Below are 26,413 nucleotides of genomic sequence, written 5' to 3'. Positions count from 1 at the left end.
AAGATGCAAGGAGATGAAAAAAAAAGTGACAACAAAATAGAAATGTATGAGGTAACAAGTTGCAAAAGACATAATGTGAAAATAAAACATAATAAGGTGTTTAAGACATAACAAGACTTAAAAGACTAAACAAGATGCATAAAATGTAACAAGGCAAAAAAGACATAAAAGACCTAACAAGACCCAAAAGCCTGAACTTTTTCACTTCTTACCTGACTGGAGATCAGTACCAAAACAAGTATCAGGACTTCTGCTTGAGAAATCTATCTGTCTGTCCAGGATAAGACATGTATTTGGAAATAAAACTGTTTGTTGACTTTTCATGCCATCTTTTGACGTTTTTTATTGAAGGCGTGCTCCACCTCATGAATATTTCGTTGACCCGCCCCTGGCTTCTAGCCCAACCTCCGGGTTGATAGATGCTCCGCCCACTTGAAACGTCAGGGCAACAACGCAGGAGATGTTTGGATAAAGGAGCATGTATGCTAGGGCTAAATGTGAATAATGTCTTCAGAGACAAATAGAAACAGACAGTTTTCCTGAAAAGTGCTACAATGGCGGGAGTCGCATCTTATTAGCATGAGCTCGCGCTCCGCAGCTACCTGTCATTCAACGTCAGCGACAACACAGAGGAATCAGGAAATAAATTCAAAGTTTCATCTCCCTCCTCCTCCTCCTCCTCCTCCTTTTTATGGCTCTGTTGTGAAATTTGTGGTCGATCTTTTAAAGGAATTAGATAAAAGAAGCGGACAGGATCGATCACATGATGACCAGTTCAGAGCTGGTTTTAGTGACTGACTGAGCGACATGCATCATGGACCTGAGCTGCCAGGACTGGATGTCATCTTTACCGGAGGAGCTGTGGGACATTCCTCTGACAGACCTGGCTATACCTGGTACACAACTAACACTTCTTATCCTGTTCTTCTAATGTAAATTATCAGTGCAGCTACATATGTAACTCCTGTAAGGCATAGAGGAGCAAAGTGCAGCAAATACAGCCATTAAAGTAGGACAGTTACACTGTAGACCATTTTAATATTCCTGCCTCTATTGTGAGTGGGAATATTTGTTGTCTTATGTGACTTTATTTTATATTTCACTTCTTTTGCTTCCTCTATCTGCTTAGTTTAGTCAGGGGAGGCTCAGTGAATGGATGTGAAAAAATATTACATTACTAGTTTGGGGAAATTTGACTGTTTTTCCCACCTTCCCAAAGTCAGGAACTAATAAATGTATTTTGACAGACCTTTTTATGTATTTGGTGCAGTCTGAAGTGATATCAAACAGCAGTATTAGACTATCTGATGAGTGTCTATAGGATAAAATTGATCCCACTTTTTCCAAGTTTTGTCTGAGGGGAGGCCCTATTGCAGACTTTGAAAATCCCTTTGGTTGATCAGTTTGTTAAGTTTTATTAATTCAGCTAGTCTCATTTCAAGAGATCTCAGAACTAGAGCTGCAACAATTAATAAATATCTTCTGATTTCAGTGTATTAAATGTGAATATTTTCTGGTTTCTTAACTCCTCTCTGACAGTAAATTGAATATCTTTGGATTGTGGACAAAACAAGACATTTGAAGACCTCATCCTAGACTTTGAGAAACACCAATCAACATTTTATGGGCCAAACAATTTATCGACTAGTGGAAAAAATGATCAACGGATTACTTAACATTGCCAAAAATCATAAGTTACAAGTCCTTTTCAGAATACACGACATGCTGTATTCAAGTTCACAATAAGACTAGTCAGTCATACAAAACGACACTAACATTTCCTCATTCAGAGTTGGTATGTGGAACTTTTAAAGCTTTAATGTGTCTGTTCACACCTGTTTATCCAGGGAGCCATGATGCCATGAGTTACTGTCTGGACATAAACTCCCCGCTGGTCCGGTCTGAATCAGACTTCTTCAGACTCCTGGATGGACTCTTCTACTGCTTTACCAGGCCTACCATCTTTAAATGGGCCACAACGCAGGTATGTGTGGTATAACTGTGTGAAATATAGCTTCAGATCATGATGAAGGACCCCTGACAGGAAAGTACTGCTGCTGTGATTTTACACTACACCTCCCAGAGGTCACTTTGCAGGCTAACAGGGTGGTCAGGAGGCCCAATGACATATGTTTTTAAGGGTTTGTAGTTTATCCAAATGAGGATAAACTACAATAGGGATGTAAGAAAAAACTGTATGAATTCTCAAAAACACTTGATCATGATTTTGTGATATGTGCAAAGATTTGTGCAGTGACAGTGGTTCATTTTGTGTTTAAACCCCCGAACGTGTTGTTGTCTGTCCTCACTGGCAATAACTGTTCTGCATTAAAAAGTTAACTTTTTAATTCATTTTAATACATACAGTGGTGTGTTCTTTATACTGTGACAGTTTTCTAAAATAAGACTTTAAAATAGCAATACATTACCTTATTTACAGTATTGCAATATATCGAAATTTATTGATTTGTAACCTCTGTATTGTGATACAATACGCAGCCTTACTGTATGTTCACCTTCATAACTTTATCTTGTTACAGTTACAGGAAAAAAAGGCAGAATCAGATTTCGGATACATTTAGTAAAAAGGGAGATTATTAGTAGGATTACAATTTTTGGTAGGATTATATTTATAACAGAGTGTGGGAAAAAATGCTTGGTGAAATTTCAGTTTTTTTGTCTTTAAATTAATCAGTCAATCAATAAATTGCACACAACAAAGCAAAGAACAACTGGACAAACTCATAAACCTACAACAAACATAAAACACTTTGAGCTGCAACGATTCATCTATTTTTAATAAACTATTAAATTAATCTGCTTTGTTTTCTGCTTTTTATGTCTTGTTATGTCGTTTTCATCATGTAAAGGCATTTTTGTCTTGTTCCATCTTTTATGTTGTTTTTTGTATTGTCTTTTGCACCATTTTCATACCTTTTCCATGCGTGATATGCACTGATGGATACACTAATGTTATGTGTTACATTCAATTAGGTTGAAATCAGTCTTGATGTTGAGAAGGCGATGCACAATGATGCTAAATAAAAATAATCAGTCATTCAAATGCATTAAAACTAAAATAACAGGCCTGTTTTGAATGGAAGTGGTGGAAAGTACAGTTATTTGTGATAAAATGTAGGGAGTAAAAATAAAAAGTTGTCAGAAAAATACTCAAGTAAACTACAGATACCTGAAAAATCTTCTTAAGTACAGTAATGAAGTATTTGTACTTAGTTACTTCTCATGTCTGCTTGCAGGATAAAAGCATCGAGGAACAGCTTTCAATGGGGATTCGGTACTTCGATCTCCGCATTGCACACAAACCCAACGACTCATCCACTGACCTGTACTTCACACACGTCATATACACACATTTAACAGTTATTGTGAGTATTATCATCTAAATTTAAAGTTTCAGTTTGGTCCTTTTATAGTTTGTTTATAGTAAATGTCCTTCCTTCACAGGAAACGCTGTCGTCTGTGGCCGCCTGGCTGGAGTCTCACCCAAAGGAGATAGTCATCCTGGCTTGTAGCCATTTTGAGGGAATCAGTGACAGACTCCATCAAGCTTTCATTTTCTCCCTGAAGAAGCTGTTTGGCTCAAAACTTTGTCCCCAGAAGGTGAGTTTTCTCCTCGCGCCGCTGTTTTACGGTATAGAAACAGCACGGTGTCTTAAACAACTTTCACCTGCCCTTCACAGGAAGCAGTCCTGACCTTGCGGAGTCTGTGGGCATCTGGTTACCAGGTCGTCCTGTCCTACGACTCCCAGACTGCAGTGAGATATCAGGAGCTGTGGCCCCCCATCCCCTACTGGTGGGCCAACCAGCGCACAGCAGAGGGAGTGATCAGTTACCTGGACTGGAACAAAGAGCTCGGACGTCCAGGTGAGTTTCATTCAATTTGTCCTACTTGTCTGTCTGTTATTCTGGTGTGTTTTTATCAACATACTGAGGCAGAGGTTTACAAACAAGGATCAATTTTAAACCTGATTAAATCATGGCTTAACTTAACAACTTGCTACAAAGAGTATTTAACTGGTTATGAAACAGTCACAATTTATTACTGAAGCATCTATATGACCTGCATAAATTAACAAGACCATCCGCAAGAAGATTTTTATGTAGTTCTCCTTAATGGCTGCCACCGGGTCAGATTCTCTTCAGATCACATGAAACAAGTCTATGTTTAATTTTTTACAGATAAAGTTACAGTGTGTGGTATATTACCCAGTTAAAAAGAAGCAGGAGGAGATTTTTATTTGCAGAATTTTATTTTGGATGTTAAATTTTATGGTTATATGGTGGAAACACACTGCTTTTGTCCACAGGGGCCTCCAAATCAATGAACTATGAAAGCGCCTTGTAGTAGCTTTAAATTATGTTGCACCAAACTTAAACATCAGTTTAAAATTGAGAAAGATAAAACCTAAGTTTAGTTTTTATTTATGTTGCACCAAAACTTTAAACTCTAGTTGAAAATGTGATCCAGTGTTGACTCTAAACTTACACTTGAGGAGGTTTAACTTTTAAAATGACTTCTCTGGATTGACCAAAATAATCAAATTCTTTGAAGAAAGCTAAGGGACAGACTCAACCCAGCTGATGTCTTTTGTTTCTTTCCATCTATTAAAACAGTCTGTTAGTTGCTGGGAGGCAGTCTCTTCTTTCCTTACTCTGCTGTTGTCTGTTTTTTAATCCTCTGTTATTTCACTATATTGCACCTTTAATTCAGCCACGCCAAGTTTTTCAAAGGTGGAGAAGCCGAGCCATCATGAGAAGGCTAACAAGGCTAACTTTTTCAGTAGCTAACAAACAATGTAACATTTGGTTAACTTTTTAGTTTGCAGGTAAACAATGTAACATATAGTTCACTTCTCAGCGAGCTAACAAACAATTTTACATTTAGGTAACTTTTTAGCTACAGCAGACAATGTTTTAACAACGTTTTAAGCTAGTTAGCAAACACTGTAATGGTTTAAGGAATACAGAGCAGCCAAAAGTTGTTTTTTCCTCTTTTATACTTATCAGGTTCTTAAAATCTTTTTAATTTATTTTAATTTGGGTAAGCAAGCATCTCCACACTTATTTAGCTATATTGAGTTTATATCAATAAACTTTTCTCAATGGAGAGAACTTTTTTATTGTGCAATAGAGCTCTGCTTAATTTTAAATCTGGATTATTAAACCTTCATTAGAACTAATCTTACATTAAATTAATCTCTGTTGGTGCAACCAAGTCTAAATTGTCTATTTGTTTGTTTAATCCCACAGAGGGATTTTTCGTCTCCGGCCTGAACCTGACATCTGATAGGTCTTACATCACTAAGAACCCCAAGCAATCCCTACGGACGCTGACGTTCAGTAACTGGCAGTGTTTGAGGAAGTGGCTGGAGGAACAGAAACCAGGGTCGGACCCCAAGAGCCTCAACATCATCGCAGGAGACTTTGTGGGTCCACTTCCACTTTGCTCTTTGGTCATTGCACTGAACCAAAAACTTCTACGGAAGGACGCTGTTAGATAGAAAAAGAAAACTGTGTTTTAGCTGTGATTTTATTCCACAGGAACTGTTCCAAAAACAGCCACTGTATACCTCCTTTAATCTTTTCTGTACAGTTTACAGGTATGTTTGTCTACATTAAAGGAACAGTTCAGATTTTCTGAAGTGGGGTAGTCAGGTACCCATCCATAGTCTGTGCATCACCTACAGTAGATGACAGTGAGCACAGCCACAGTTTGTAGAGGCAGTAGGGGCACTTGGGTAGAAAGCAACCAGACTCTTTTGGCAAAAACAGTATAATATCAGTTAATGTCAGTTTCAGTATATAATGGCAAGGTAAATCAGTGAAAATATTCTAAATATAGTGTACACTTACACTGATATGATCTTTTTTGGCTACAGTAAGTGTTGTTGCTGACCCTGTCCACAGCAGTATATTGCTTAGTTTCCAACACTTGTACTCCTGCTGTTTCTCCAAAGTGAGGGTGTGTTAGCTTCCATCCACTGTAGGTAACCCCACTTCAAAACACCTGAATATCCCTGTAAGAGTTCTGAGAGAAATATTTTGAAAAAAATCTGTATTTACAAGATTTACAAGTCAGTTTATGTTTCTTTTTTCCACCACAAAACATTCTGTATGTTTTAAATAGAGCTTTAATGTGCATTTTACAGTATAAACATGTTTACAAGCACATACGTCATTCTTTTACAAAATGATACTTTAAAATATTTGAATATGCTGTGTAATAAATAAAAAAAAAGATGTCTGTGGTACATTTTGCTGTCTTCATGGAGCAGTGATTTCTTTGGAAGGATGGCTCTCCTCCCTGCAGGTTATCTTCCTGTGAACAGTTTCTTGTAGCGTCCGTAAGCAGCCGTGCTGATGATGACCTTGACAACAGCTGAGCCCTCATCTGCATTCACCTGCACGTCCTGAACGGTGGCTTCTCTGTACAGCCAACTGTGGATGAGGAGGATGCACGTTTACTTCGGATGCTCTCTTATAAACACACAAGCGAGCACAGGAAGAAAAAACGTCTCTCACCTTAACTGAGGAGTGCTGAGGTCAACTTTGAGGTCTAAGATGAGTTTTCCTGTAGAGTTCACAATCTCTTCCTCCACTGCTTTCTTCAGCTCATCCAGGCCTCGCTCCTCCAGGGCAGATACCGGCATCCCGCGGGGCTCTGTTAACTGATAGCTGAGAGGGAAACAGCATATACTGTCACTTTTTTGTTAACACTAAACCAAACGTTCTGGTTCAATATGGAATTTTATGACCTTAATTCAACTGTTGTCATGTTTTGCTGCTTAACAGATACCCACATTTTCAGGTTTTTTTTTCATTTTCATTCTCATTTTCCATTCTAAATAGAATTTGAATTATCTTTTAACTTGTAAAATCTACGCTGAACACATGATTTTTTTCTCTTACTTGTCAACGAGGTCAATTTTATTGTGGACTTCTATCATGGAGCTGATCAGCCTGTTAGGAATTTGCAGGTTCTTGAGGACATTCAGCACATTGACCTTCTGATTCACCGTCTCTGGATGACTGATGTCTCTGACGTGAACCAGCAGATCCTGGAGATGCGGGAGAGATGAACACTGAGTCAACAACTCCACTCCAGAAGATGCAGTCACACTGAAACTGGATATTCCATTAGTCAAATATCCGGCATTTCATCAAACACCCTCGATATGAGCATCAGGTACGCACTGAGTGTTTGATGTCTTCCAGGGTGGACGAGAAGGAGTCGATGAGCTGGTGGGGCAGCTGGGACAGGAACCCGATGGTGTCCACGTACAGAACTGTCATGCGACTGGGCAACTGGCCGGCGTGGACGGTGACATCCAGGGTGGCAAAAAGCTGGTTTCTGGGTTGAAGGCCACTGTCACCAGTCAGTGCTTTGATCAGAGTTGTTTTTCCTGTGCAAATAAAAAAATATATATAGCCAATATAATCAAGCTGAAGTCCTAAAAATTCAATGTATCAACACTGTCTTCAGTCTCTCACCACAGTTTGTATATCCCAGCACAGAGACGACGGGGAACTCCTTGTGTTTACGCTGAGATCGCAGCAGGTGCCTCTTTTTCCGCAGTTTCTCCAGCGCTGAGCAAATCTTCATCTCTCGCTCCTTGAGCAGTCTCTGCTGGACCTCATACAGGGTCTCGCCTGTAAGGACCAATCACCAAGCTCAAACTCCTGTCAGACCAGCCAGTTACTGTAACATCCAGCAGACATACTGTATGCTCTAGTGTTGTCAAAAATATCAATGTATTGATAAATATCCATACTGAGTATTTGAAATGCTTTGAGAGATGTAATTGGCTGTTGGATGTTACCTGAACCTCCGATGTACCTCGATCCTCCGCCTTGCTGGTCCAAGTTTGAGATTTCATTTTTCAGACGAGATCTGCCACCATCAGATGAAGACATTTTAAATTTGCAGCAAAACATAAACTGGCTCAAATTGGGAAAAAAAAATGTTGGACTAGATATTACCAGCCCATTATTTGCCTACCCCAGACATATACTGTATATCTATGTTCCTGTCTGCTCTTATGTTGTCCAGTAAGCTCCGATATGGAAACTTCTTAATTTTAAACATAATATAATGGAAACTGTTTTCATTTATTTAAATTTGATGATGATTAGAATTAAAAATAAATATGTAATGTATAAATAAAATAACGTAATATATATATACAAATTAATAAAGAATGTCAGCCAATATATCGATTCCAGAGTTTTTAATATCGATATCGACCCTAAAAATCAAGCATCAATCAGGCTCTATAGCCTGAGTGGTCAAAATTACCTTAACAGGGGGATCTCTGCCAGAGAGATCTGTAACTTGGCCTCTTTAGTCTTGGCGTTGCAGCGGAAGATGTGGAGGACCACTGAGTACCTGTCAAAGACTTTAACCCCCCAGGCTTCCTCCAGCTCCCTCTGTACGGATGAATAAAACGCCCGTCAGTCCACAGAACCTTTCTGTGTGTAGCCAGAAAGTGATTTTCAAATAATGCTCACCTCAGACAAAGGAGACAGACGCTCAACATTTACAAACACGGCAGTGATCCCTGCTGTTTGCCTGATTTTCTCTGAGGGGAAAAAAAAGCACTGATGAGTCATATTAAGACACATACTAATCACATTTCCACAGCAATAACCTTCCCCAGGGACTAGGAACCTTTGGAGGAACTCAATGTATTTCCACAGCAGGTAGCACAGTCTAAATTAAGTTCTGGGGGACATTACTACAATTCAAAGAACTAGGTTCCTTCAAAGGTTTTGATTTTGTCACCATTTCCACTGGGGTCTAAAGAAGATTTAGTAAATTAGTTTGGTGACAAAACAACGGCCATTTTTACATGTCATTTTTGTAAATGCTGCAAGCCCAACACCCAAAGTCCCTGTTCTTGGAAATAAAATACTACTTCTTGAGCAGGAACTTTTTGGGCAGGAAATAGTAGTGCAGTGGAAACACACTGAGTTCTTCCAAAAGTTGCTGTGGTGGAAACAAGGCTACAGAAGAAAGCATACGATAGTTGGACCAACAATGATCATTATTGTATAATCATGCACATAACTGACGCATAAAAACAACCTTCACTCTTTCATATCTATAGAATGCAGTGGAAATGCGGACATAATGGGGTTAAATAACCTTTTTGTTCCTTGAAAAGTAGTTCTTGGGACTTAAAGTTCTGGATGCTTGGGGTGGAAACACTGTTACTGACTCAATGCACAGATTCACAGGTGGACACAGAATGGATAATAACCTGTAAGAGCCTGGAAGTTGCCTTTGCCAAATATCCTCTTCTTCTCCGGTGTCTTGGTGGACAGGATGATCTTGTCCACCACTCTCCAGTTGTCCAAAGTGTTCACCAGCCCCACAGCCTCGGCCATCATCAGCTCAGCTGCAGAGAGAGCAGCAAAATGAGTGTGATAATCAAATCTCCCGGCATGCTCCACACACTAACAGCTGAGACCCTGTGTTACCTGTGGTCAGGTGCTGCTTCCTGCTTCCCCACTTCACGTCAGGGTGAACGATGAACACCCTGTGCTGACCCTCTCCGATGCCTGCAGGAACCTGCTGCTGAAACAGCTCCTCCACCTCGCTGTCAGCGATAAAATCTCCATCCTCCTCCTCTTCTTCCTCCTCCTGACGACCACTGCTGAAGTCATCCGTGTCCCTCAGCCTCCACGCAGAGACAGCAAACGTCCTGAGCTGCAGTGGAGACGCAGCAGCTCTGGGTGCAGCAGCATGGAGAGGTGGGTGGAGGAGCGTGCAGGTGGTTGGTGCTGCTCTCTGGCAGCTCTGTGTCCGGGCTCTCTGTAGGAGGGTGAACCATGAACGCGTCCTCCTCAGTGCTGTCATGTTGTCTCTGAAGACTCTGCTGCGGTCATCGGGACCGCAGGACGCTCTCAGACAGTATAAACTAACTTTAAGAGACACCACGGTCACACATGAGCATTGTTGTCTTCGTGTCAGTCTTCTTCTTCTTGCTTACTGAAGGATCATAAACCAGCCGGGACAGTGCATACTGCCACCTGCTGTAGCAAGAAGGAGCCTACTGTCTTTTTTATTTTCACACTTGATAAATATAGCTTATAGTCAGTGTTAGCTATTTATACTGTCAAAGCATGTTATCTGTCTTTAAGCCTATGTGCTGTCGTTTTTTGAGGTCAGGGTGTTCACAAAATTTTGCCCAGAGTCACGCCTTCCAGGCAGCGTTTGTGCCCAGGCTGGGGGTCGCCAGCTGGGCCTCAGCAAATTGGTGAGAGGAAGAAAAAAAATAAATAAATAAATAAATAAATAAAATAAAATGTTTGTTTTAAAAGTTATGGTTATTATTATTATAAAATTCAATTTATAGTGTAAGTATTATTGCATTAATAAGGCAAAGCAGTGATAATAATAATGATAATAATAATAATAATAATAATAATAACAACAACAACAACAACAATAATAATATATTATTATTATTATTATTATTGCTGTTGTTGTTGTTATATTATAATAATTTATTATTATCATTATTATTATTATTATTGTTGTTGTTGTTGTTATTATTATTATTATTATTCTTATACACTTTTCTTTTCTTTTCTTTTTTTTTTTTTTAACGTGTCATATTCAATGGGTTTTTAAAGACACCTTACAAATCAGGGATCCCAGCTATAATCTAATGCTTTTTGGGGGGCCTTGCTTTACTGACCAGATGTTTTAAGCAGTTTAGATTATTAAATATATGGATTTGACAATGGTTAAGGTCTCTGTGTGCATAAATGCTACTGGAATGGGAATTTGTACCCACTGTGAGAAAGATTTCTTTATTGTAGCATATGTAAGCCAAACAATTGTCTTTAAGCATAATATAGATATAAGATTTTACAAAAAACCAAACTAACAAACAAAAAAAAAACCAAAAGAATAAACCTATGGGCCTATACAAAGGGACTTCCATGTACAAGTAATAAAGACATTAAAGAAAAATACTTCAGGCTCTAGAAATGTCAGCTATTTTCACTGCATTATTATTCTTCAGTCCATGTAAGTTCAGTTTCATGTTGAGTGTGATTTCTATTTTGAATTGTGGAATGTGTGGTTTCTTTTGGTCCATTAGCATCTCTGAAAGCAGTATTCCTTTTAAAATAGAGTTTGCCTGTGAGTCTAAACTCAGGGAGCATCGTGCCCCCGCTCTAGAAACGTCGTCCTGTTTCCAGTTTACGTAATTTCCTGTGTCATAATTTTTTTTACATATTAATTGAAAAATCAACAAGTCACATATTAAACAGAGTAGTAGCCCAGCGTTACATTTCCTTTATTACAGAAAGTGCACAAAATAAATTATAAGTACTTTGGTTTCACCAGTTTCTCACAGATACAGTCTGACCCCTGGTGGATCACGGGGTTACTGCACTTTTGAAAGTTCGTGTAACTTTGATTTTATTGTCAAACAATTTGATGCTCTAGCTTAGCTTTACTCTCCTTATTTTATGCCACAATTTACTTTTGACATGTTAGACTAGAAGGACATAGATTTTTCATATTTTTGGTCCATTTCATTTTAGATTATTTTGGAAGTAACTTCATTTTAGTTTCAATTCAGTTTCACTAAAAGATTAGTTTACTTTTGGTCTGTGTTAGTTTTTAGTGAAGCACCAGCATGAATAGAAAAGTTCAAACCCAAGTTGTTTGATAAGCTTTTGTCTAATGAGAGAGCAGACTGTCTGCATGTTGTACTGCATTAAAAATGTTTATTCCTTTAATTTCTGGGTGGATATTACTGTAAGTACAGAAGTAGATATAGTTTGACAGAAAAAAAACAAAAAACACCAACAAGTATATTTACTAAATACAAAAGGAATCTTAAAGGGAAATTTCATCCTAAAATCAAAAATACATATTTTTCCTCTGGCATGTTGTACTATTTAGCCATACTGTTGTGGTGTGAGCTGCCTGGTTTGGAGATATCAGCTGTAGAGATTTCTTCTGTCTTCAACATAATGTAACTAAATGGTACTAGTCCTGTGGTGCTCAAAGCCCCAGAAAATGTATATTGAAAGACTGAACAGCGATGTCTCTTTCCAGAAACCATGACCTGGACGCTCAAAATATTCCACAGTCCTTGTTGTGAGCAGTTTCAAGTAGAAACTATTCTTCCTGCAGTAAAATCTAGTGGAACTACTTTGTTCCTCTTTTTAACAGAAAGAAAGTAGTTCCTACATGAAACTACTCGCAACCAAGTCTGTGGATTATGTTGAGTAACTGGACCATGATTTTTGGAAAGAGACACTAGTTCTGAATTTTTCAAACGTACATTTTGGTGCTTTGAGCACCACGAGCCGAGTCCCATTTAGTCCCATTATATTGGACAGAGGGCAGACATCTCTACAGCTGATATCTCCAAAACTCTGCACCTCACACCAATGAATCTGATGGATGAACAGCACTACCAGCCAGAGGGGGAAAAAAATATGTATTTTTGATTTGGGGGTAAACTGTCCCTTTAAAACATGAGGTCATCACTGTACAATTACAAACATAAGTTGATTGCCAAAAACAGACAAAACCAGAGAATAAAGCAAGGAGTAAAATAAATAGTGAGAAAACAATAAACTGTAAAAACAAAACAAAAAAGTTAGATAAAAAGTGAAAGTGTGACAAAATGGGGATAGATTTCCAAGGATTCAAGTAGGTTTGATTTTTATTTTGTTCTATTGTATTCTAATTATTTTAGGGTTTTAGGCAGACAGCCTATTGTTTTTAGATGCTTTTATAAAACCTAAATTCATGGAAATTATATTTTGTCAGCAAAACATTGAGCATCTAACCTTTTTGTCCCGCATAACGCTTAACACCTAAAATATTTTCTATATGGCAAATATCACCATCACATCAATCATGAACACATTTTATTTGTTTAAAATGCACAACTTTTGCTTTTGAGATAAACAGTTAAATATTTGGTAATGTGAACAGCATCAGATTTAGAGCGCTGTCCTACGCATGCTTTTTTTTTCTTTTTCTTTTTCTTTTTTTTTTTCTTTCTTACCGCTGTTGGGTGCTGCCTACATCACAGCGTGTGGGTGTGGGTGTGTGACCTGAAAAGAAGTCAAACAGGTTTGGCCATTCTCCATAATATGACTCCTTACAGGATGTAAGCTGATGGAAACTGAGAAAGCTGAGTTTTAACTCATTTTTGCATGGAAATCTCTATATATTCGGCGGGACTACTGGTTATTAAAATCGGAAAAGACGGCAGAGAGCAGGTATGACAAAACAAGCCGCAACATGACTGATAATGAATTCCTTCAGAGTGAATAAAGGTGTGCGTTACGTCATGACTTAAGAGTTGTTAAAGGGAACGAGTAGAAGACAGGAGAGCGACTTTAATCAGGAACATAGGTTAGTGATGGACCTGTCTTTGTTGTCCATTTTAAAGAGGATCATATTTTCTGGTTGTTTTTGCGTTTTGCGTGTGTTAAAGTGCCCTCAGTGGGCGATGCCGGTGGCGCTGTGGCGCGCAGGACTGCTGCTCTGCTTCCTCAGTTTCTGCGCCTCTCTTGGTGAGATGATTCTAACTGGTCATGCATGTTACACACAGAGATAACTATCATCCGTGGGACTTAACTAATTTACTGATGTGCTGTTTTACTTCTCTGTCTACAGAGGGAGATTGCGTCCTTGGCGTGGTAGGACGACCGGTCTCGCTGCCCTGCTTGTACCCTAAATTATTAAGCTTGGTGAATTTCTCCATTGAGTGGAGGAGAGAGGGAGAAGTGGTGCTCAGATCAGTGTGGGCAGAGAGTGAAAATGTGGAGGAACTGAGCGTTAACAGTGCCACAATCTCAGCTGATGCTGCACTCACTGGAAACTTCTCTCTGGAGCTGCCCACAGTTGACCCTAATGCGCACAACATGAATTACAGCCTGTTCATCATTTCAGAGAAGAACCAAAGCGCTGCGCTGTGCACCGTGTGTCTCAGAATAGCAGGTCAGTGACAAACATACAGCAAGTAATCTGAATAATATTTTAAAAATATTCAATCCAGACATTTATGAAGACATTATCTGCTTGGAATAATTATGTTTCCTCGATACAGTTTGCTGCAAAAATAAGTATAATTTCTATTTTCAAATCCTTAAAAAGGCACTTACTCTTTCTACCTCATTAAATGGTTTCTACTTCACTCCATTCACAATGCAACAGACCTTCAGGTGTGTATTGGACAATCAGAAGTTAGCATCACTCTGGCTCCCTCCACAAACAGTCAAAGGGATTTTTCCATGGATTTTAGATTGGTGCAGGAAATTAGTTCTGTGGTAAACAAAAGTTTCTTCACAAATGAGTACCACTTTTATGATTTTTGAAGTGTAAATGCAATCACTAGAAGTAAAAGTAAAAGCCCACAATGCTAACGGGACTCAACATCACCGCCATAAATGACTAGTGTTGGGCATGATGATATTAAATGTCCAAACCAACCACTGTGGTGTCATTTTAGTCACTTGCTAACCCTAACGTAACACTTTCAAAATTCAACAGTGTAGTATTTACTGACCTATTTTATGTCGTAGGACAAAATGTTAAGATCTCTTGAGCTCATGTTAACCACAGACCTTATTTCAGGGCAAATAATAATTTTAAAAAAGAACCCAAAACACTGACCTTAAATCGAGGGAACTGGAAGTGCTGATATATGGTAACATTGGTTTTAGGATTAATTCCTGCCACACTCCATTGGCTTCCAAACTTTGTGATGTCACAAATCATGCTCGTAGGCCCACCCTTCAAAATCAGATTCAGTGAACGCAGGGAAACTTTCCACTGTCAGCAGATGAATGTGAGGACATCTTGTAGGTGTCAAACTCTGCACTTACATAATTGTACACAGTGGAGCTCAAACATCCAAATGTAGGAACAAGAAGAAAAATCTATTTTTGAGTGAATGGGGACTTTAAATGAACTAACTCCTGTCTCTGACGGCTGTTTGCAGCCAGTTTCAGCTTCCCGCGGCTGCAGAGGGAAGAAGCAGCTCAGGGAGAGAAGACGGCCTTCTTCTGTCACTCCAGCGGTGGTTTTCCTGAACCTGCAGTTTACTGGCTCATCAACTACACCGAGGAGCCCCCTGAAGGCTCAGTGACGACCATGGCAGCAATACTCCCAGACTCCCATCTGTACAACGTCACCAGCCAGCTGACGGTCAACATTTCCAAAGACTCCATCGTGTCGTGCACCATAGAGAACCTGCCCATGAACGAAAGCTTGACATCCATAAGCTGTGAGTGACGTATTATTCAGTTATTAAGTTTCACACACACCACTATGTCATCACTTGTTCTCTAATCCCCGTATTTCTTGTTCGTGTTAAGATGGAGCGCAGGGAAGCCCGGTAGTGAGCCGAGCATCAGAGGCCATGTGGATCTTCAGCACTGGTCTCTGTGCGGTGGTCGGGGTCATGGTGGTAGCTGGAGTTGCCTACCAGATTCACCTGGACAGGATAAGTAAGAGGAAGAAGAAAGAATTCCAATATGAAAACCAACATGCTAACAGAGGTAGGAATCTACTGTTGGTGACACTGAAAACACCGATTACCTCACTCAGTTTAAAATTTTATTGTAAACAGCCTGCACACGAAACCTTTTACGTGCACAGTGAATCATTTTTAGTTCAACTTAAACAGATTGAGTCAACTGAACTTCAGAGAACATGTTCAGTTAACTTAAGATATTAAGTTGAAACAAAAACTGTTCAGTCACTCTGATGAACATTACAAACAAATTAGATTTGATCTAATCTGCTCTCAGTGAATTTACCACACTTAATGATAAGGGGTTCTGGATACTAACCCTCATCATGGTTCGTAGTGTTTTCATTATTGTGAAAATTAACAGCCATGACTTATCTTAAAGTGTGTTAGAGACACAGCAAGTTTCCATCATGTATTTTCTTAAAACTATAAAAAGAAAGGGCTCTGAGATTTAACTCACACAATGCATGCTGGGAAGACTGCTAATATGCTGCCTGCACTCTGAAAATAAATGTTGCTTTTTTCACTAAATTGGATGTACTAAAAAAAAAAGACACTACAACTCTCATACTATGTTTTGTTATATTAGGTGAACACAAATTATTTTTTTAGTTTTATTTAGTTTTATTGAATAAGAAGTGAGTACTTCTTTTTTCTTTTTTTTTCTTTAATTAAAGTAGAAATATATAATAACCGCAAGTCCAAAAATGAGTACTCCAAATAGCAAGATGGAGCCATAGAGAGTATATTAAATAGGTTGAATCTCTATTGAATATATAATCTATGGTTGAAGCGAGTTGTTTCACCCACCCCTCCTCCCCAGACTCGAGGAAGCTCAGGCAGGCTGCAGGAACAGGAGCACAAGACAAGCACAGCGTTGTAATCTGACGAGTCCTCCAGTTGATCAGCTGTTTATAACTGTCAGTTGTTTGTTGATGTTAAGTTAAACACATTATCCTGAAAACAAAAGCCCACTGCTCCGAAAATACACACACTGAAGTTTGGGTTCAGTGGCTGCCTGTTAACATATTGATCAGTTAACAGTTAACTTAACTGTTATGAACATCTACTTCCTCTAAAAGATTTCTTACAACTCAAAAACAGCTCATTTTGCAAACATTCAGCATTAATTTTAGCTCTACAAAAACAAAAACATATGTTCAGGACAAGAATGTAAATTTCAAAGGAGAACATGTTGTTATTTCAACTGATAGCATGTTTGATGACATATCATGGTCATCTTGATTTAGTGCAGTAAATATATTACAGACTTCTCCTTTAATTTAGCTATCAAAATATATTCTAAGTGCATAATTGGTCTTGAAGTAACTGGATATATCAGCTTTAGAAATTTTAGTAAAATGAGCTTAAACTGACTTAAATTAAGTCTGTGTCGAGTAAGTGTGGATGGGGTTTATGGTGCACTTTTCTAACATAAAACTACTTATATGTCTGAAAGTTTCTCCCATATGCCAGTACACAGAATCAGCTATGCCACAGATTTTTCCTGTGTCTGAAAATTCAAGCCTTTTCTAAAGTCAGTCTCCTGATGTAGAACCACACATTTCATCCAACTGTCACTCATTGTAATCAACAGTGAACTACGCAAACTCTCTTTTCATTTTCCTGTGATATTATTTCAGCAACACCTAATTAAATACCTTGAAACTGGAAAATTAGAAGACATTACCTTTGTAGACTGTAGATGTAATCGAGTAATGTGGAGGAAAGAGAAGTGTGCTGCTGTATTTTGATAGTTGAATGAACTGAAAAATGTCTAACAATAAGTGTTTTGTTCATATGACAGTAAATTTCTAATAAAACAAATAATTTATGTCTACACAAGAAAAACAAATTATTAATTTATTTTAGGTTCAACTTAATATCTTAAGCTTATTGAACAGGTTTTCTCAAGTTCAGTTAACTTTACTCAATTGGTTTTACAAAGTTCAAATCAACTAATGACTCAATCTGAGCTCAGTTAACTTATTTTTTAAGTTGATTCGGTTCAGAATGATCTATTATTCATTCAAAGTATTTTTTTTATTTACTTATGTTTATTTATTTAGGGCAATGCTCTCTTGAACACCCTTATCACAATCACACCTGGAAGCTGCCCAGTACAACCAGTCTTATCTACGAGCAGCTCTGAGCAGCTCCACTGGGTTGAGTTGGGGTTAAGCACCTTGCTCAAGGGCACGTCAGTGACGGTAATGAGGGAGGGGCAGGTGCTGCCTTTCACTTTCCCTACCCAGATTTATCCTGTCGATCGGGGGATTTGAACCAGCAACCTTCTGGTCACAAACTCGCTTCTCTAACCTTCTCTAACCACCGCTGCAATCAACTTTTTAGTTAAAGTTGAGTGAGCAAATCAGAAGACAAAGTTGGTATCAGTATTTCCCTTCCTTAAAACTGTTTTAACAGAGTCTAATCTGGATATTATTTTGACTCATCCTGGTGTGGGATTTAACATCATGTTATCTGAAGCGCAGTCTGATCAAACTATAAAACTAACCTGACATTAACAGAAAATTAAAGATATTTAATATATACTGAAAGTGTTTGTAACAGGATGTGAATCAGGTTTGTTACAACTAGAACTGGTGTTTCCTCTGGTTGATCCAGTGGATCCACTGGTTCAGTCAGGAGGGAGTCACCAGCCAATCAGAGCACTGTTCATGAATAACGTTCATTTAACAACCTTCAATAACCTGTTTTATTCAGTTACTATGTGTGAAATAACTTTACTTTTGGACACATGAAATAACATTTTGTGAAAGAATGTTTAAGAAATGTTTACTAAATGTACTGCTATCAATCTGGAGAAAGTATTTGTGTATAACATCTTTTTGTGACCACTGGAAATCTTTTGCTCTTATTGAATTCAGTGTTTTCTGTCATCAGGATACAAAAGGAGATTTCCATACAAGGAGGAGACGGAGGCGATGAAGCCAGAGAAAAAGGAGACTGATGTGTAAAAATCTGAGTCAACAGATTCCCATGTTTGTTGACTTGAGACAACAGAGCACTGATCTGTAAATATGTTTTTGTCGTGGCCGCTGGGTTCACCACTTCAACATTCAATACAAGTGGTGGGTTTTTGAACAGACACTAAGTTAACAAACTATCTTCTATGTTCTATGTTTGTCTTCTATGTAATTAATGTTTCTCACAGGGAGGAGTTGTTTCAAGCTTTAATAAAGATGCTCAAAACCATTAATGGAGCTGTTTCGTTTCAATTTATTTCAGATCTGTTCATGTTTTTTCCATCATAAGAAAATACGACAATGAAGAACTGAATATTTTCTATATTTGAAATCTCTGCAGCCACAATTAACACAATCTTCCGTGAGCCACAAAAGACAGAAAGAAATTAATAAAAGACAAAAAAGTTTGTTATTTTTAATGAAGCATTTCATCAAGAAACCTCAAAGTTTCAACTTCCAATAATATGAAAGCGATTGATGGCTGTCGATTGTTATATTAGATCAGCTGATGTAAAATGAATGATGTTGTGTGGATTACACAAAACAAATCACAGTTCTTTACTGAAGAAGTGAGCGGCGTTGTGGTGCCCAAACCTTGTCAGCATCAGTGAATTAGCGTCCGTGCAAACTGCATCTCTTTTTTCCACTATTAAGACAATTGGTCTTCTGCTTCAGAGACAAGACGACTCTGCTGCAGCAGAGATCTGTTGCACAGTTTTCGTCGGTACCTTCACACCTTCTTTCTTGAGGTTGCAGCGTTCAGCTCGATCCCTCCTGCAGAGTCGTCACCGTGTAGAGGTCGTCACGACGCTGAGCTGTGATCGGGATCTGCTGCCGGATGTCGGCTAAATACTGCAGGTCTGGGATCAGGTCACACGCAGATACACAGAGGTTTAGTGCAGACTCAACACAGAGACACCTGTACAAACTGCTCTACCCCTACTGTCCAATCAGATTCTCTTTGAAACATCTGGACTACAGCGCTGTGATGCATCATCCTACTCAGATTTCTCACAATCTGACCAAAGAATTCAGCTGTGTAGTTGATCAATATCATGCACAGGAACAAGCAAACAGCTGTTCTCACTCACCGATGTCAGCATAAATAATAGACTCCTCTGGTCCAGCCTTTGAGATCACTTCTCCCCTGCAACCAAAGATCACAGCAGTCACAGTCTGCAACGTCTAACAGCCAAAAATATTCAAATACATTTTACTCCATTATATGTACTTGACAAATTAAGTGGGGTTGTATAAGATGGCAGTTTAATAAGCCAATAAGCCGATCTGTTAGTTTGTTTGTATTATTGTGTGACTTTGATACTTTAGAAGGTGAGTTTGGATTCGCTGAAGTCACACTATAATACAAACTAACAGATCGAGGCAGCGGTACAAGAGCAACTTGTACTTGCAACTTGCAAAGTGTCCTGTGAGGGAAAATTATTGTTTTTACAAAAGGAGATTGTTAACTTTGGAGAGAGCAATATTTGGCTTATATAAGGGCAGTTTCCTGTCAGAAAACGGCGTCTGATGGCGAGGTAAAGCCTACACCAGTACTCCTGCTACTTTTTTTTTGCCAGCACTCACTAACCTTTGCTCTGCTTACAGGCTCACTCTTGTACTCTCTTCTCATTCTCTCATGGCTACCTCTACACCGCTGCGTCTAACTCTAACTCGTGTTGCCTCTTATTCCTTCCCCTGCAGATTTAACAGTCACACATTGTGCTAGTTGGTCAGAGGATACTACATGTCGCTGGTTCTTACAGTACCATGGGTTAACAACAGTGCTGTGACCCCAGGCGACGTATGGAGCCGTTTCATCTCTGGCAGGAGACGCTGTGGCCACATACACCTGATTATCGACCGCTCTGCAGAGGAGACAACCACATGACGTGGTCAGATTATACAGAAATAAACTGTATCTTAAAAAGGTGTGAAAAACATAAAACATAATAATTACCAATGATCACATAACTGCCATGGATACAATCACAAATAAGAGCATTGTCTTTGGTGTAGCTTTTGTAATGAAAGAATTATATCACTCTTTTTCAAGGTACATGCAATTTTAAAGTATTAACTCTTTCATTTTATGTATTTTATTATGATATGATACTATAACACAGGGTCGCACCAACAAAGATGAATTTAACGAATGAATGAATTTAAAATGATTAAATCCATATTTAAATAATGCAGAGCTCTGTTGCACAATTCAAAACCAATCTCAGTTGAGTAAATCCATGCTTTGTGATGTAAACTGAAATAGTTAAATCCACATGGAGGTGCTTGCTTACCGTAATTAAAATAAATGAATGAATAAAAATAAATTAGTGCTGTTCAATAGTGCAAGAAAAACTTTCACTGTCCCCTGCTCTGTATTCCTAAATGAAACATTGCACTGTTTGCTAGTTAGAAAAAAAAATTGTTTGCTAACTATCCACAAAAAAAAAAACATTTTATTGTTTGCTTGTGAGCTATAAAAGAAAAAAGGTTAGATTGCTTGCTAGCTTACTAAAACGTTAATCTAGTTAGTCTTCTCATGATTTCTCAGCAGATAATTATTTTGCTCAGTAATCTCAAAAAGGCAGCTATTTATCCATCCGTTAAAGGCTAAACCTCCTTAATCGTAAATTTAAACTTAATACTGGATTGCATTTTACATTGGAGTTAACTGTTTTGGTGCAACAGAATTAAATTTAGTCAAGGTTTTGAGAAAAACTGAAAAACATTGCATTGTTTTCTAGCTAGCAAAATTTTGCAAAAAATTAGAAAAAAGTTTGCTAGCTAGCTACAAAAGAAAAAAATGCTACATTGTTTGCTTGCAAACTAGTTGGTCTGCTCATGAAGTCTCAGAAGATAATTGGTCCATCTAAAAAAGGCAGCCATTTTAAATGCTACACTTCCTCAAGTGTAAGTTTAAAGTTAATACTGGATAACATTTAAAATTGGAGTTAAATGTTTTGGTGCAACAGATTTAAATTAATCACATTTTCTAGTAAAACCTGAACTAACATTTATGGAAAGTTTAAATTGAATGTCTTAATTTTAAGCTTTTAAGCTTTTAAACGTTTAATGCAACATTAATTAAAGTTAAGTCATAATTCAAATGGGGTTAAAAATGAATCTTTTTATCTGGGATTAATCCTGACAGTTAATAAACTTTATATAAAGTTGTTTCATGGACACAAAAAGCTACATCAGACATTTTACAGAACTGTTCTGCAGTATTGCTTATGTCAGATTTATATATAACTTCAGGCTACTGTTGCAGGTTTGGAACTGTTTCCTCCTTTCTGTTCCTCTTCCTCCACAGATCATATTAAATCATTTAACTCTGATTACATCACATGGTGTGAAGCGTATTCATGCCTGAAGTTTGAAAGGTCACTGCCGTCACACTGTATGGGTGACATGAAAGATACTGGGTTCACTCTCATGAATATTTTTCAAAAGAAAAATGTTTTTTGGACTCTCAGTCTGACCTCCCCCTCTGAAGGAGCTCCCAGTGGGCCGGGCCGGTCGTCATGTTGAAGGCTCCGGGGTAGACCAGCAGCTGACAGCCTGAGGACAAAAAGACAACCTGATAAACTGTCCTGTACACCATTAAAGGCAGCTGATGCCACATGAACAATCAGACACTTACCTTTCCTGCTATAAAGCTGTGCGAGCTCTGCAAACCTAATGTCGTAGCAGATCCCCACTCCCACTTTACAGAACGCTGTGGGAGGAATCACACAGGCGACACGTTAACGTGATGCTCGTCCAGCTGCAGGGAAGAAAACAAGGTTCGGGGGATGTCGCTTACGTGTTTCAAACATTGACAAACTGTTGCCTGGGGTCAGCGTTTCAGACTCCTGGAAGCGGATTTTTCCTGGAACGTCAATGTCAAAGAGGTGAATCTTGAAGGAAAAAAGACAAAGAGAAACACTTCAATGCGGAAAATGTTCTGCTATGATCTCTATGATGTCATGAAGTAGTTTAAACAAATCATGCATCTGTACCTTCCTGTGCTTCAGAATCAGCTCTCCATCAGGCCCGTACACTGTAGAGGTGTTATATAACTTCCCACCGTCCTCCTCAGGGATGGATCCTGGTGAACAACAAGTCACATGTTCATCTTTTACTGTTGATTTTTTGTCTCCCTGTTCATTTACATCATTTATTCTACTGTAACTAACCCTCAAAACTCTTTAATTAGCACAATTAGCAGACAGATAAGAATCAGTGGAAACAAGCCTTTTAAATTTTAACCTGATTTCAAGTAAATTGGCAAAAGAAAATGTGAATGAATGTTTATTTCCATTCATGGAGAGAAGCAGTAGTTGATGGTGGTCAGCCATGTGGGTTTTTCAGTGCTGATATTTAGAGAGCAGAGTGGTGGTGGACGGCTGACAATATAATCTGATGTTAAAAGAAAGAAAAGTCAAGTATAATCCCATTACTCCATGCACATTACAATCTTATATACATGGTCATCTTAGCCTGTAACATTTTGTTTTGGATGAATTTTTATTAATTAGTAAAATACCACAATATGTTTTTTTAGCCAATACCAATAACCAATAATTACCTGCTTCTCATGGTTGAGAGACCAATATTAAACAACCAATAATTTCACATTTTTGTATTTTAAAAACAAGTTAATATAACCTGTAGTTTCTGCACAGTTTAAAGTAAGAAAGGCTCAGATGTAGGGAGCAAAGGTCGATGATTTAATATTCCACAGCTCTGACAGAACCAAATCTAACTGACGTCAGTATTACACCAAAGACAGTTTGGACTCTTCATGTTAGACATTTATTTACGTTTTCTACTAAGGTTTATTAAGAAACTTCACTAACATACTGTAGTGAGCCAGTAAGAGTTGTAAATTAATCAGTGTATCAATAGTCGTACCAGTTCTCCGATCAGGCAACTATTATACCATTGAAGAAAAAGAGGGCGCAAGGAGACGACATAATTAAAAGTGTACCAGTTGAACCTCTGATGGTGAAACACAACAGAAATCATGATGATGACTGAGTTCTGTTTGTCTCATGTATTAATGTGAGGAAGGTTACATCAGATCTGAGTGGAGCGATGAGACTGTCGGAGTGGAAACAGTTAAATTTTCACCACATCAGAACTTCGTCAAAAAAAGTGTTTCCATTTCTCATTTCAAAAAAGGCTAACACCACCTTCAGAAGGTTTTTATTTTTTACTTTGCTGTTTCAGTCAACCTTTTCTAACGCTATACTTCCTATATAAAAATACACTGATGAAAACACAGGTAGTAATGCTAAACAGTCTCAAAAGCTAGCCTGCTTCATCTGCTAAAAAACAATCAGTATGCATGAGCGCACAGAAATCAGATTCTTGTTGACACAAATCAGGTGTAATAAACCAGTTGGGGAAAAGTCCTGATTGGTCAGTTTCAATATATTTTTAGTTACTGATGTTATTTTGTGAAGAGGGTAAAGACCTTTTTCACCGCAACAAAAATTGATATGACAAAGTTAGATATACACAGGTGTTACAAATGATACTAAATGAGGCCCCGTTCCATTTAATGTAGCAGAGCCTTTACATGCACAACTAAGCAGCACTCTGACTCCTGACCTGAATGGAACAAAACCTTAATTAGTATCATTAATAACACCTGTGTGTGTCCTACTATTCCATGTCAGTATGGCTGCTGTGAATAAGGTTCTCCACAGCACTTTGACATGTCACAGCAGGAAAAAAACAGGTGTAATTAATAAGAGAAACGACGTCTGGATAGCGTTCAGGTGTGGCAGCTGCAGGACCTGCTGCTGTTCATGTTTCACGCTTCATCCAAGTTCCACCTGAAGTTTTTCCTGCAAGATGTCTGTCATTAAAAAAGCCTATTGTGTTATAAGATATGTTATAAGATTTAAATTACTTGATTAATTGATATTCTGTGGATACATTTAGTCACATATTTAATATTATGGTGGTGGCTGTTAATTAATCTAAATGCAGCTCATAAATTACACTGAGGGAAGAATAGTGACATGCCAGTATCGCCAGCTGCTATTACCATTGTTTTAAAGCTGTGAGTGCGTTAATACAAAGTGAGAGTGGCTCCTTCCACTAACAGCACCATGCATATTGATGTGGCTGGGCTGAACTGAGGTCATTTATAAATAAAACTGCTGTTAGCCTGTAACTCTGTGGCCAAAAGCTACAGAGCTGATGTTGTAGTTGAAAACAGGAATACTGACTTATAGAGACACTATATAAAATGTAAAACCTTGGTAAGAGGCTTCCTTACCTCCCACTAGATACACCTTATTCTCCTTGGCTGCCTCTGACAGCACCTGGGTGGACTCTCCTGGGATCCTCTCAGCATACTTAGGGAAGAAGCTGGTTCCATATGGAGAATTGAAGCATTCCTGGATTAATGACAGCCGAGAGACGGTAAGGTTTACAGCAGGAAGTGTGTAGTGGCGGTGAATGTTGGACTAAAGTTAGAATTTGACCTCTTTAGGTCCTGACGACACATGTTTTCTGTGATGTGTGTGCCATGTGTAAAGTACAGCAAAGAGGCTGAAGTGGTGCAGGTGTATTACTGCTGAGTCTGTGTCTGGTAGAGACATCTCCACCTGTTCACCAGTGTTTGCAGGTCCTTAAAGTGGACTTCACATTTCAAGATGTAAAAGGAAACCACCACACTCAGAAACACTACACTACAGCAACAATGATTAATCCAACATAATAAATTAACTGCAAAGTATTTTGATAATTGATTAATGATTTTGAGGTTCTTAAATGTAAATATTTAAAGGTTTCTTTACTCCTCTCAGACAGTAAACTAAATATCTTTGGGTTGTGGACAGAACAAGAATTTTGAGGACGCCATCTTGGACTTTGGGAAACAACGACCAACATTTTTCATAATTTTCTGACATTTTATGCAACAACTAATCGATTTGTAGAGAGAATGGTCGACAGATTGATCAGTGATGAAAACAGCTGTTCTAGGAAAGGCAACAATTACAATTATTGTTAGTTTCAGCCCTTCTACTTACAGTACAAAACAATAGCAAGCACTTTATCAATTTAACAACATAAACGCAGCATTGAAGCTACTGCAGAGCCTTCTGTTCAGCTGTGAGAGCAGCGTGACAACCGGCCCCTGCCTCCCCTACTATCCCCTCCCCCTCCTCCTCCTCCTCCTCCTCCTCCTCACCGGCAGCAGCACCACTTTGCTGCCCTGTCCTGCAGCCTCCTTCACCAGCCTGCGGGCTCTGCTCAGGTTGTCCGCCTTTACACTGCTCACCTGCAGCTGAACCACAGCCAGACGGAACTCTGGGAAAACAAGAGACGGTCACTATAACTTTATAACTGTACAGTGTGAACCACCGACTTATACAAAGAAACATGAAATGCATTCCGTTGTATGTGCTCAGTAATTAGCTACAACTGTAGTGACATAAACACTGAACTTTGTACTTACTAGACATCGCTTTTGCTAAAGTGGACATGTATGCAGGCTGTAGTCCTGTTTAGTTTCAGTCTAGTTAACAGACAGAGGATGTGTTTCCGGGTCGTTATTTCACTTTCAAAATAAAAGTCTATTGTTAGTCTTTGCTTCTGGCGCGGCTTTACGACAATAAAGAAGTCCGAGAAAAACGACATACAAGGACACAAAACAATAACAATGAACGCCTGGAGATGCAAATTAATTATTCTTCTTACTTAATGTCACTCTGCAACACTTGACACAGCTTGTGTAAAGTTCAACACCTTCATGTGAAATTTAAAGGCGAAGTTACGTCACAGGAGGAGGGTGTTTTTCTACCAATCAAGTCTCAGTACAAATGTCTCCTCAGTGGTCAGTCGAGTCAGCAGCAAATAACAGCCTGGAAGTGAAATAAA

At 38.6% G+C, this 26,413-nt stretch overlaps 4 protein-coding genes across 5 annotated transcripts; 2 read left to right on the top strand and 2 right to left on the bottom strand.

The window, feature by feature from the left end:
* The first annotated feature begins 436 nt into the window (after positions 1-436).
* plcxd1.2 (phospholipase C, X domain containing 1, tandem duplicate 2) lies at positions 437-6,272 on the top strand. Its single transcript, XM_084722623.1, has 6 exons — positions 437-896; positions 1,848-1,984; positions 3,258-3,386; positions 3,466-3,621; positions 3,702-3,885; positions 5,272-6,272. The coding sequence occupies exons 1-6, from the start codon at positions 815-817 to the stop codon at positions 5,520-5,522; spliced, it is 939 nt and encodes a 312-aa protein (XP_084578749.1). The 5' UTR covers positions 437-814; the 3' UTR covers positions 5,523-6,272.
* Positions 6,130-10,175, bottom strand: gtpbp6 (GTP binding protein 6). The gene is made up of 10 exons (XM_084722622.1): positions 9,502-10,175; positions 9,282-9,419; positions 8,530-8,600; positions 8,318-8,448; positions 7,842-7,912; positions 7,513-7,671; positions 7,216-7,424; positions 6,931-7,079; positions 6,544-6,696; positions 6,130-6,459 (listed from the first exon to the last, which is right to left on the bottom strand). Exons 1-10 carry the CDS (start codon positions 9,878-9,880, stop codon positions 6,333-6,335), a joined length of 1,587 nt encoding a protein of 528 aa, XP_084578748.1. The 5' UTR covers positions 9,881-10,175; the 3' UTR covers positions 6,130-6,332.
* Positions 10,176-12,805: 2,630 nt separating this feature from the next.
* On the top strand, positions 12,806-18,762 carry LOC146323590 (ICOS ligand-like). 2 transcript variants are annotated; one of them, XM_084722620.1, is made up of 6 exons: positions 12,806-13,281; positions 13,500-13,578; positions 13,682-14,005; positions 15,009-15,293; positions 15,385-15,567; positions 18,447-18,762. In XM_084722620.1, the coding sequence occupies exons 1-6, from the start codon at positions 13,216-13,218 to the stop codon at positions 18,518-18,520; spliced, it is 1,011 nt and encodes a 336-aa protein (XP_084578746.1). In that variant the 5' UTR covers positions 12,806-13,215; the 3' UTR covers positions 18,521-18,762. The 2 variants fall into 2 exon arrangements, with proteins under 2 accessions (XP_084578746.1, XP_084578745.1); XM_084722619.1 differs by having other exon boundaries at positions 12,808-13,578.
* Positions 18,763-26,149, bottom strand: nit2 (nitrilase family, member 2). The gene is made up of 10 exons (XM_084722621.1): positions 25,992-26,149; positions 25,725-25,843; positions 24,807-24,927; positions 22,534-22,622; positions 22,338-22,431; positions 22,176-22,250; positions 22,015-22,093; positions 20,299-20,397; positions 19,621-19,676; positions 18,763-19,389 (listed from the first exon to the last, which is right to left on the bottom strand). The coding sequence occupies exons 1-10, from the start codon at positions 26,017-26,019 to the stop codon at positions 19,289-19,291; spliced, it is 861 nt and encodes a 286-aa protein (XP_084578747.1). The 5' UTR covers positions 26,020-26,149; the 3' UTR covers positions 18,763-19,288.
* Between the last annotated feature and the right edge of the window lie 264 nt (positions 26,150-26,413).

This window comes from Lutjanus erythropterus, chromosome 7 (assembly GCF_056507025.1).
Source record: "Lutjanus erythropterus isolate fLutEry1 chromosome 7, fLutEry1.hap2, whole genome shotgun sequence".
In the NCBI taxonomy this organism is placed as follows: Eukaryota; Metazoa; Chordata; class Actinopteri; order Lutjaniformes; family Lutjanidae; genus Lutjanus; species Lutjanus erythropterus.
The sequence above is the reverse complement of the archived record's forward strand: the minus strand, read 5'-3'. Positions and strand labels throughout refer to the sequence as shown.